The sequence below is a fragment of the Mastigoproctus giganteus genome, chromosome 7 (assembly GCF_048544385.1).
Source record: "Mastigoproctus giganteus isolate SK-2022 chromosome 7, ASM4854438v1, whole genome shotgun sequence".
In the NCBI taxonomy this organism is placed as follows: Eukaryota; Metazoa; Arthropoda; class Arachnida; order Uropygi; family Thelyphonidae; genus Mastigoproctus; species Mastigoproctus giganteus.
In genome coordinates, this window is record NC_143581.1 from 193,307,478 (window position 1) to 193,320,834 (window position 13,357).

The 13,357-nt window shown below is 32.8% G+C and overlaps 1 protein-coding gene across 2 annotated transcripts in view; it reads right to left on the minus strand.

Moving 5' to 3' along the window:
- Nucleotides 1-13,357, minus strand: part of Sec31 (COPII coat complex component secretory 31) — a 267,687-nt gene that overhangs the window by 59,915 nt on the left and 194,415 nt on the right. For both annotated transcript variants that reach the window (XM_090378035.1, XM_090378034.1), the window contains exon 18: nucleotides 4,923-5,093. In XM_090378035.1, the coding sequence (XP_090234161.1) occupies nucleotides 4,923-5,093 (171 nt within the window). The remainder of the gene's footprint in view (nucleotides 1-4,922; nucleotides 5,094-13,357) is intronic.

Sequence of the window (13,357 nt, forward strand, 5' to 3'; positions counted from 1 at the left end):
ATTTTATTGAAAAAATTAAATTACCACTATTTAGGCTCTTATCAGTAACAACAGATGGAGCTAAAGCATGACGGGGCATCTTAAGAGATTCATCACATTGTGCCAAAAGATGATGAATTCCCAGATTTTTTGAGTTGCCACTGTATCATCCACCAACAAGTGTTAGCCAGCAAAAGATTAAATACTAAAGGTGCTATGGACATCACTTTCAAAATCGTGAATTCCATCAGAGGACAATCTCTTCAAAGGAGACTATTCAAAATGCAACTCAATGAAAAAGAACCAGATATGATATCACACACAGGTGTGAGGTGGCTGAGTCGGAGTAAGTTTCTACAGAGATTACGAAATTAAAAAAAAATTGTTGATCAAAGGGGAGATATGATTATCAGCAGCTACAAGATACGGCGTGGTTGTGTGAACTGGCTTTTTTGGCAGATTTTACCAGTAAATTCACTGATCTGAATTTGGAATTACAAGGCAAAAATAAAAATGTGGGTGACATTGATTAGTAGTATTTCTGCAGATAAAAATTAATTTTTGGCAATGGCTAAGGATCTCAAAGAAAAAAAAATTCGACCAGTTTGCAAATATGCATGATCATTTGCAAAAATATCATGTTTTTGAATTTAATAGTGAGAAGTATGTTTCTGAAATTGAGAATGTTGTGGCCGATTTTGAAACCAGATTCAGTGATTTTAAAACAATTGAAGACATTGTTCAATATATTCCTTATCCATTTAGTGTTGACTTAGATACAAAAAAAATTGCTGTGATTTTTCACATGGAGAAAATATTACTTGAAAATGAAAGTATTACATTGCAAAACGATATCTTCCTTCATCATCAGCTAGATCATCAGAAAAAGAGAGCTTTGGAAATATGTTTGCCGAGTAAAGTACCCAAATGTAAAAAAATGCAGTGAACTTTTAAATTCCTGTTTTGGTTCCACATATCTATGTGAATCGTCCTTTTTGTATTTGAAACAAAGAATCGCTCTACCCTTACGGACTTGCATACAGAAAATTCTTTATGGTTGGCCTTATCACAGTATATCCCTGATTTTGAAAGCTGGGCAGATGATATGAAGACACAAACTTCATATAAATTAAAATTTTAAATACGTATAAATTTAAAATAAGAATTCTAAGTTGTATTGAATTTTAAAATTTATAAACACCATTTTTCAATATGTGTTGATTAACTTTTTTAACCTTATGCAATGAAATTTTTCAGATGCTAGATCGTGACACATTTTGAAGGGAAAAAAGTATCACAAATTAAGTTGGCCACCCCTGATCTAGATGCATAGGATGTCCAGGAGCATCATCTAATAGAAGCAAAATCTTAAAAGGAATGTTGTTATTTTCACAATATTTTTCAACCTTGGGAATGAAGCAGCATTTAAACCAATCCTCAAAGAGAGATATTGTTATCCATGCTCTCTGGTTTGATCGGAAATGCATGGGTAGGGTGACTTTATTGACGACCTTAAATGCACGAGGATTTCCAGAATGGTACACAAGCAGTGGTTTTAATCTGTAATCTCCTGCTGCATTAACCCCAACAAAGACCGTGGCCATATCTTTTGACACTGTGAAGCCTACCATTGTATTTTCCTCTTTGGCAATGTATGTTTGATCCGACATTTTTTCCAATATAGAGCAGCCGCCTCAACATTAAAAATTTGCTGCGTTGAATAGCCGCCTTCATCAATTTTTTTTCCAACATATCACACAATTTCTCTGCAGCTGCAGAATCGGCACTTGCAACTTCATCACATACTTTAATGTTGTGGAAACCAGCGGGGTGCTTGAACCTATTAAACCACCTGTTGCTTTCCAAGAACTTGGGTTAGGGTTTGCTGTACTTAAACTTAATATCTTTATAAATACTTGTTGCTTTTGCTTCAATGGTCATTAGACGTAGGGGCAATTGCTTCTGAATCTGATTTTCCATTCATATTATTAAAAGCTGTTCCATCTTCGATATAGCACCTGAACGCTGTTTTGTTATCACTGTTGATCTTAAATGCTTTGATCCTTTAAATATGTTCTTTTATATGCACACTGTCCCCTCAAAAAGTATTCACTGTTGAAGCAGCGAGACCTAATTCCCTTGCAATAGGTGACAAACTTTGTCCTGCTTCGTGCTTCTTAATCATTTTCATCTTTAAATCAATTTTGTTTCGTTTCCTGGCACTGCCAGCACTTGCACTTTTCGTTGGTCGCTTTCCCTTCATCATTGTAATATGTAAAATAGGAATGAAGAGAAGTTTCTGAAAATTTGTTTTTTATATGATTGAAGATTTCAGTGAAGGGGAACACATTTCACCATAACAGCGTAAAAACCCACACAATTGCATTTATCGGTATTATTGCAAATGCAATAAGATCGAGTTTACTACCTGTTTACAACTGATTGCTCTAACGGAAAAGCCCAATAAACTGGCAAGTGCAAATTGTTTTTGTGTTTTGGTTGTGACCTCCAGAAACGTGCTTTAGAAAAATATCACAGAAGCGTTCAAAATTGATTCTTATAACGGGAACATATGATAACGATGAAAGTGTAGTGCAATTTCCATTATAAATATGACCTTTTATAGAGATAAATAGCTCAGTAATATAGCGAAATTTTCAAATTTCTAGGACTTGGAACAAATTACACAAAAAAAAAAAAAAAAAAAAAAAACCCCCAATGTGTTATTGGGTTCACATTACTATATTTTCATGATACCTCCATTTATTCCTACGGGATGCAAAATACGTTTCCACGATTTTTTTAAGTTTGCACTGGGCAGCAAAAACTTACGTAAAGTTGAATTTCCTTAAGTCAGGGAGTTTCTCTTGGGAACTTCCTAAGAAAAAGTTGTTAAAAGATGTAAACATTTATACACTGGTTGTGTACTTTTTTTTTATAACTAATAATCTGTTTTAAAAACTAGGCAAAACATTTTGTTAGTTTTCTCACAGGAGAAAGATGTAGCTTCTTCAGTAAGTGGGTTGTAAAAATTGAGTTTTTTTTTTTTTTTTTTTAAATAGTATTATTTTTTTTATAAATAGTGTTAAAAATGTCAACTCTAGTTGTTTCTTAAGGATAAAATGTTGCATGTTAAAACCCAAAGAGGAATGATTTTAGTTTTGGTTATTCAAAAATGTTCTCCACATGGAACTGCCATCTGATACCCTATGTAAACAAAGTTTGCTGTTGGAGACAGTCTCCAACAAACTTTGTTTTCAGACATTACTTTCCCACATTAATTCTTGAAGGGTATACTGCCATAGTAGACAACCCTACAAAAATTGCCATAGAAATAATCAGAAATATTACAGTCTCAAATGAGTGGTCATGATCTTTGTACCTTTCTCAAAATAATTCAACACCAAAACAGTTACCAAAATTTTGACAAAGGACACTGAATACAGCAGTAGTGTCTAACCTATGGCTCGTGAATAATTTTTATATGGCCTGAACAGCCATGAAAATGGCTACTTTGTTTGGATCAACATTTGTGAGCAAATTTTTCCCCACAAGAAATCAAATAAATATTTAAAAAGAAATAGAATAACAGATAAGCATCTGCATTCCATATTGAAAATTGTAAATTTTCAAATAATTTTGAAAAATTATCTAAAAATATCCAGCCTCAATCATCTCATTAAATGTTAAGTTTTGTTTGGTAAATGTTATCGTGTATTTTACTTAAAAACATTTTCAATTTTAGGTGTATCATTATATTTATTTTATATTTATTTATTTATTCACCTTAATATTGAAAAGCAGTTGCAACCAATTTTAATCAGTGTGCTCTGAGACGCAAGGAAGAATGAATGTAATTAGCTCTTTAATGAAAGTGTTTTAATGCCCTTACACTATGTTCAGCATTCAGAAGTCTTGAACTTAGCAATACAATCTGTATCAACATGACATTGATTGTTGCAGATATTCAAAAATACCAGGAATGTTCCAAATTGAATTACAGGTGTACTGAATGTGGAGGACAAAGTCCTCCTTGCATTCCACATGTTTCATACATTAGGGTTCTCAGACATTCCTATTAAAACATATCCTAATTCAGGTCACAGAACCATTAACACCATACTGGAACCATAAGTTCTTGTGGATTTCTGGAATATGTTATTCTAAGAATATATTCCAGAAATTCAGGGAGGATGCAATCTAAAAAATCATTACATAATCTCCCACCAAATGAGCAAGAAGTACGTAAGGACCAAACAAGTAGTTGTTTATCATACAGACACCATGTGAAAAAAACAATGCTGGTGTCATCGCACAGCCATCACATGAATACCCCTCCCCTAACCACACAATGCCATGTGAGTTTAAGGTTCCATCCCCTGTAAATGTGGACTCATCAAGGAACAACCCATTTCTGGAAAAAGAATGGATGTACAGCAACAACAACAAAGTTCTGGTGGTAACTACTGATAGAAAGCTGCAAATGTGGACAGTCATCTGACAGGGACATATAGGATTCACAAGCATTTAAAGTGCTGTGACTTATGTTGCTCTCTAGAAAATTTCCAGGAAAATTTGCTAGAGAGATCAGATTTTTAAGTGAGATTATATCTCCACTTAAAGATGCTGCACTCTATATGAGATTCAATAGTTCAGTTTTTACTGATGAGACAAATGTGTTAATGTTTCGTGTCAACGTGTATGTAAGAATAAAGTCATCCAAGGAGTGCCTGTTAGTTTATTTTTTGAAATACCCTCAATATTATGAAGACATCATTATGACCTCATGAATGCTGAGCTTACAAGAGAGAGAGAGAGAGAGAGAGAACCCCCCCTTCCAAGAAAATCTAATCTAACATTAAAAGCTACTGGTGTTTCAGATAAAAAAAAAAAAAAAAAAGTTAAAAATCATTTAAAAGCACCAAATTAATAAAAATTATTACCTCTCCTGCATCCACAAGATAAGTAATAGCACTGGACAGGCTACCTTGAGCAGCTAGAAGAGCAGCATATTGTCCCAAAAGAGCAGAAAGTGTACCTGTTTCTATTACAGGGATTTGACCAGCCAGTTGTTCAACTGCTCGCCGTAAAATCATCACTTGTTCAACAAGACTCTGAAATAAATTCATTATATCTTATGATAAAATATTTATACTAACCCTAAGCAACAGTCATACTTGCAATTAAGCTATTTTATATATATAAAATAAAAAAAAGTATACCCAAAGGTAAGCTAGGATTAAAGAAATTTTAAAATAACAGCATATTAGCTATTCCTGATAAACACATTACTTCAGTCATGCAGCCGATTTTAGGTGACACTGATACTGAATATACAAGCGTACTATTTTTAAATACTGTACTGATGTGAAATAAAGCCAACCTTTGTTTGGTTACTGGAATTTAAAAAATTCCAAGTATGGTTCTCTGCCTTAATACCAGCTCATTATTTTAGGTAAACTAGTGAGCTGGTATTAAGCCAGAGAACAACACTTGCACTTTTTATCATCCTTTTATAATATTATGTAAAAGGAAGATAAAATTTAATTTGATTTGTTCAATTTGATCTCTCAAACTGAATGACGTTTTAATCAATCCAGGTGTACAAATGCAAATACAAACTTGAGTCTGCCTAACAATCTCACAGATCAGTATTAGAGATGGCTTGCAGATAGAAGGAATGTAAATTTCAATAAAGTGTTCACTGTTTAATAGCAAACTACTACTGTACTTTGCTATTAAGAACGAAGTATTGTGTATCTACACTGATAGTAGTTCTAAATATATGCACACCCATTTTGAGATTGTCCTCACTCACATCAGTATGAGTCATGTGATTTAACACATGCCTTTTCATGCTTTTAATCAAAGCTTTCTTCAGTTACTTCAGAAATTTATTGCTAACTGGTGATGTTTCTTTACTTGCTCTAATGTGTTATATTCCAGTTTTATAATGTATTTTTTTTGCCTTTCCTGTCATTATTTCTCTCCCATAATGCTCTCGATATATTAATATGCAGCCTTCTTACAAGGTAGGTCTAGTTCAATAAGTTACCTGTAATCTTTATTATACAATTAAAATTAAATTTATGTAAGGTGAGACACATGACAGTACCTTACCTACCATCTTTGAAAAATCTGAATCTGTAAACTGTTTTGCACACAAAAATACACGCAAATTTTTCTACCACAATATACCAAAACAGCATACCATAGCTTTTCCTCCAAATTAATAATAATTAGACATCTAATAGTAATTAGATATTGTCTAATTATTATTATAAATCAGACACAAAATGATCAGACATCTAAAACTCGCTGCTAGATTTATGGAACCATGGACTGGCAATCACAGAAAACGTTTTACTATTGATGGCAGTACTATCCTTTGTTTTGCTTGTGAAAAGAATGTTCCATGCAGAAAAGAACATTCAAGATCAGCTGAAATGCAAAAGAAGCAAAGAAAATGAAAAACTGCCAGATGAATGACTTTTAACCAAGCCATATTCTGCAAGAGAGAGGAAGGGAGGAGAAGAGAACTTTCAATGGATTGCTATCTCACTTGGGATGTAGCTACGTCCCAATTAGTTAAGCACAATTGAGTTTTCAAATTTTTGATAAAATATTGTATAAATCAAAACAGATAATTCATCTTTAAGGTAATACATTCACAAAATTCATCAAGAAATTAGAGAAAAGTGCATCTAGATGTCTGTCAATGAAAGACAGATGCATGTGGCTGTTATATTACATACTAGAATACCCATGGCAATTATTTCGATGAAATTATTTCAGAGAAGTAAAAATTAATATCAAAGTAATTACAAAAACCTTTCCATTGACTCCTTTTGCTGCTAGCTAAGGTGTCACTGGGATGAACTCAGGTACAAATGCAATTTGGTAAATTTTTATATGTATGACTGTATTGTCCTTTAAAAAAATGTAAAATTATTGCATATATTTATTTGGACCTGGAAACTGTTACATAAATTTATCCATGAGCAAAAGTGCCAAGTTGTTGAAAGTTACCCTGAGATTTGTTGTTAAAAGCTAAGAAATTGTCTTCTCTTTAAAGTAAAGGGCAATTTAGTTTCACTGGGAGCCAAATAAATTCTTGGGATTAGAAAACTGGTCGGAAAATATTTTGGAGTTCTCCCCCTTCTCAATTTTACTGCTAAATAAAACCTATTGCTAAAGGAATCAGGTCAGAAACTTGTTTAGTCTGAGTTATTAAAGTTCAAAAAGCATTCCAGCCAGAGGGATACAAGCAAATTATTATATATATTTGATATGTGGGAAATTAGACAGAGGAAACTTCTCGTCTACATCTGGTTGTTTGTAAGGTTCTCAAAAACACAAATCATTCAACAACTGCATGATTTGTGAATGATTACAATGATCCATGCAATGAGCCATGGCAGAAAAAAATCTGCATTTCTATTAGTGATAATAGTCTGCATATGATAAAAGCAGCTTCTACTTTAACAAACAAGTTTCAAATTTTGTATCCAAACATAATTCACATTTGCTTAGCCCATGGCTTGCGCAAACAATTCAGGAAAATTTTGGCAAGTTAATTTATGGTTATTTCTTATGTAAAAGAGAGCATCATAAAAGTGCCATTGTTTTATGGTAAAAATTAGATTCTATAAAAAAAAAAAAAAAGCTGTCAATGCAGAAGATGCTGCAGCTATTGGTACTGCTAAGGCAATTCTTTCAGATTTTGGTTAATACACATTTGCTGTTCATTGCGACTCATTTTGCATGGTTACCATATTCTAATATGGCAAGGGGGCTTTCTTTGAGTGGTGAAATTAAAGTAGAGGAAAGTTCTGTTGGTAATTTCAACTATCCCTGGAAACAGCAAAGAAAATAAGAAATAAATCTGATAACTTTTAAAAAAAGAATCCCATATTTCATATTAGAAGGAAAATATATGACTTTGTTAATGAAAATGAAAAGATCTTCCATTTCAAGTAGAGGGTTTTGGGTGCATCAGCAGCTTAAGCCATATTTAACCGTATATGTCCATAAACTGCAGTGTTCTGTGGTTGATTTGCCATTTGTTGGACAAAAATCCCCCAAGTTTTCAGGAGAAAACAACCATGCTGCACTTGTCTGATACCAACTAATTCAGCCAGGTTGTGAAAAAGGCCAATAAAAATTCCTCATGTCATTGATAAGATTCAAACTCGGGTCTTTTCCACCTAGTGTGGAGAGGACAGAGACTGTACCAACAATGCTACCTGTGAGGGCAGGCTTTGGAGGCTGACATTTTTAAATTTGACCCAGTCAGTCTTCTCTCAATTGGGAAAGATCATTCTTTGATTAAAATGATTTTGGATGTAAACATCATAGATTTACAATAGATGATTTCATTAACAGTTTGTTTCTTTACTTTTAAATGCTGAATACAGAGAAATTGTAATTCGGTTAATCGTGATATCGGTAATAAACGTAAAAAATGTTACTGCATATTTGTAATAATTAATTCAGTCACATGATACAAAACGAATAAATTATATGTAACTACAAAATGTAAACCCTATTTAAATAGTTATTTGTTTTGTTTGTGTTCTATTGAATTTTTCTTTTCTTTTTTGTTCCTTTTTACTTTCTTATATTAATATGCAAGAAAGGCAGGAGGGAAAAAAAAAAAAAAGATTATGTTCCACCAAAAATGAAGATATGCTGCTTCTATAAAAAGCTGTTATTTGTTGTTGTTGTTATTTGGGTTTTAGGAGCATTAGCAACTAAAGACATATTGCTGTGGGATATGCGGTGGTCATTCCCAGACCTTTCCGCATCCTCCGTATTTGGTGGTGACGGGCTTGAACCCCGGTCTAATCAAGAAGCGTGTGCTACACACTGCTGCTCCTTCCCACCTGGCTATGGAGGCACCTCTATAAAAAGCTTTCATCAAATTAATAAGGTAATATAATATATTAGATTAATATAAATGAATCTAAATCTATGACACATTTAGTAATTAATAATAGTAATTTCCAAATTATCAATGGCTCAGTGAGAAGATTGGGTGATCATTTATCAGTCAACACATTTTCAGACACAGTGTTACTGAGTCACTTGTCTATTTTCCTCATTGCCACAAATTTGAATTAAATGCACAGCTAAACCAATTTAAGAAATATTATCATGTTAAAAACAAAAAACCTGCTTAACACATGCTAGGGGCTCACATCTGGTGAGTATGGCCTTGGCAAACCCAGGGCCCTGAGCTGGATATCATCATTCTTCTCTTTCTTGGTGATTCCCTTCTACTTCTGACTCACTCTCTCTCTCTCTCTCTCTCTCTCTCTCTCTCTCTCTCTCTCTCTCTCTCTCTCTCTCTCTCTCTCTCTCAGAGTAACACGGCATTTTTTTTTTTTTTTGGCTGGTGCATCATAAGCCTCAGGCTTCCTTGCACCTTATGGCTAATAATAATAATCATACTGTATAGACCAATGATCTTTCAACTTTTGTAACAACTTTAAGTACTGTAAAGTAAAAGAGAGGACACCAAAGAAAATTATTCAGCAACACAAAAAGAAATCCATTGCCTGACCAAAATATTAGAAAGCTTGCTCTATTTTTCATTGACATAGTGCACATAAATATAACATATTGAATAACATCTGTATGCTTTACTGTGTCCAATTTTAATCATGGGATTCATTCTTTTGCTCAAGGCTAAAGTCAAGTATTCAGCATTAAGGGTTGGATATGTTTGTGTCAAAAACAAATATTTGCCTACATCCCTAATATCTTTTTAAAGTGTAAAATGTAATTCCACTCAAAAGGTATCCAGAGCATCTAAAAAGAAGAAATAATCCTAGCTTTCTGAGAAACTCATTACCTTCAAGTAAAACTGCAAACTTTTTTGGTAATAATACCATCTCTTTATTTACTATTACTATGCAGCAAAACAGTTAAATACACATTCTCATTAAACTAACCAATTCATATTTTCCTTTCATGCTCCCACCAAGAGCAAGAGAGATTATGTAAGCAATTTTGAATAGCTGTTTTTATTCATTTATTTATAGAACAGTTTGTCTGTCGCAAGACATTCCATTGAAAGAATGACAAATTGAATTAATTGAAAAATTAAAATGGGATGATGTACATAAAAAACAAAAACAAACAAACAAACAAAAAAAAAACACTATTGCAGCTACAAACTTGAAGTTTACATTTTCGACAAGAACATTACCTTTGAGTTTTTTTTTTTTTTTTTTTTGTAAAACTGAATGGTGGATCTTCATGTATTGCAGTGTCAATAGTTGTGAGTCATTAAAAATAACCTACTGTACACAGAATGAATACGATACTAGACATTTTGAAGGCTTATAATACTCTTTACTAACAAGAAAAAATTCAATGAGAAAGTTTATTTTCACGCTACAGTCATCCCTTGATTTGTATGGTTTCACTATGTGCAGTCACATTTATTATTTTATTAATTTATTTATTACCAAAATTTTAGATTGTGTGGCAAGTTTCATTGTTCCGTGATTTTTCAAAAATACCATTTACATATAGTAAGTGCTGGTTACTGTGACCACATTTGTGAATGGATTTTTGATTCTATTAAGGGTGATTCTAATAAGCAAAAATTGGAGGAATTCACAGGCTATAAAAATAGATATAAAGCACAAATTTACACTTTATTACCTTACTAATTAACAAAATTAAATGATACATGAAAATTGGAAGAATATTACACAGGTTAGCAAAATAAAATTAAATTTATGCTTACATACATGGCTTAATTAATATACATAATATATAATAAATAAATAACCAGAAATAACACATTACACTTTGTAATGTGATATTTCTGACATTTTTTTCTGGTTGTAAAATTTAAGACAGGAAGTAAGAAAGATAAGAGTCAATCAATAACAGAGACCATGGTACGCACAAATTGCAACTAACATGACACGAGCAAGTGATACGGAGTAACAAGTTTATGAAACTTACAAAATAGGAATGAAGAGCAGATTTTGAAAATTTGTTGTGTTTTTTTATATGATTTAAGATTTCAGTGAAGGGGAAACGCATTTCACACAATAACATAAAATCCTACAGAATTCCAGCTATCAGTATTATCAAAAATGCAGTAAGATCGAGTCTACTACCCATTTATAATAGATTGCATGTGCAGTAACAAAAAGCCCAATAAATCAGAAACTGCAAATTGTTTTTATTGTTTTATGGTCATGACCTCCAGAATGTGCTTTAGAAAAATATCACAAAAGCATTCAAAATTAACCAAACATAGCAATAAATGGTGATGTGTCTATTGGGTTATTTTTGAAACAACTTTCTAATTTGGGAAATCCCTTCATCAGTTAGAGTATTGTACATTAGATGTTCAGACAGAATCTTTTTATGGTTTTCACAATGTAAAAAAGTGTTTTTATCAGTTTATCAGCTTTTGTGAATTTAGTATTTCTTGTCTATATAAAGTGTGTGTTTAATTAATGCCTAAAATGAAGAAAGCTACAACAAAAAAAAAATTTTAATTTAGAGAATTAAAAATCGTCAAGGAGATAGAAATTGGTGAAAAGGTTGCAAAACTGGCCAAGAAACACAGCGTAAATGAATCTAGCATTCGATGAATTAGAAAAAATGCTGAGAAAATTAATCTGAGAAATTTTACAGCCAGTTATCTGTTCCACATCACTGGCTGTAAAAATCGCTACAAAAGTGAGAAATCTGTTAATAAATAAAACTGAAAAATTACTTGTTTTCCGGATAGATCTTAATCAAAAAAGAATGCTACTTAGTTCAGATATTATTTGTGTCAAGGTTCTGCAAATTTTTAATTGCTTACAAGAAGCTGGTCCATCCAATGCAGACATCTTTCAAGGTTAGTAAGGGTTGGTTAGAAAATTTTAAAAATTGCCAGTCTCCACAATATAAATTTAACGGGCGAAGCAGCCAGTACAGATACGGAAGCTGCTTCTTTCTATCTGAAATCTTTAAAGGATGTTATTGTGACTGAGGGTTATCAAGCAAGTCAAGTATTTAATGCTGATAAGACTGACTTATTTTGGAAGTGTATGCAAAGCCAAACATTCATTTCAAAAGAAGAGAAAACTGCCCCAGGTTTCAAAGCTGCAAAAGATAGGTTTAAACTTTTGTAATGTGGCAATGCAGAGGGCGACTTAAAGTGTAAACTGCTTCTAATTTATGTCACAAAATCCCTGTGCTTTTAAAGGAACATCAAAAAGCTCCTTACCAGTTCATTGGAAATCTAGCAAAAAAGCCTGGATGATAGCTAAAATCTGAGGATGGATTTTTATATTGCTTTTGGGTCGAAACAAAGATATTGCCTGAAGAACATAGCATTCAAAATCTTGCTCATTCTTGACAATGCACCCAGTCAATCCTGCACCTTTGTCTGATCTGCACCCAGATGTGCTGATCAGACAAATGTGTATATTTGATGGTAGAAAGTTCTTTCTTCGAACAAATGCAACTTCATTAATTCAGCTAATGGACAAGGTGTTATAGCCTCCTTTAAACTTTATTATCCAAGATCTTTTTTACAATTGGTGGAAGCTACTTATGGAATACAGTCCACCAACTAGAGATTATTGATGGAATTATAACATTCTCGATGCTGAAAAAATATTGAGTTTGTGTGGGGGGAAGTTAAGAACTCAATGATTAATGCAGTGTGGAAAAAGCTGCACTAAAGAAGCCAAGATTGAAATGCCGGAGGTAGTTGAGATTGTGAGAATTGGTAAAATGATTAGCGGAGAGGGATTTGAAGAATTGGAACCAGCAGATATCACAGAAGTCCTTGTATATCATAGAGAACAATTATCAGTGGACAATATTTTATCACAATATGAAAAAGATAACAAAAATTGTGAAATTGATAAAAAAGAAGATACACACAAAAATTTGGCGAAAGAATCTCTGGATATCAATCCTAATTTGGAGAGGAGTTTAAATTTTCGTACAACTTTTATCATTAGCTTTAGTTCTTTATGAAGAAATTCATAAAGAAACGCAGTGTGCTGCTAAGCAGACAACTTTATCTGATTTTTTCCAAAAGTGCTGGATCCTGTTGCACGTTTATCACAGCAACAAAGAAGCAATGAATTTAGATTAAAAATCTAAAGGAACATATTCGCAAGATTAATTTTATGGTCTTCTTTGTAATTTTTTATTTTTTTGTACTGAATAAACAATTTTTTTTTTGCACTTTTTTTGTGTGTGTACAGGAATGGAACCCTCATTATGTCATACAACACTGGTGTGCAAAACTTAAGGACCAATGCTATTTCTGAAGGTTACAACCACAAAATCTTTACTTAAGGTACTCTTTATTGATGAGAGTAGATTCAGTCTCAGCAGCGAT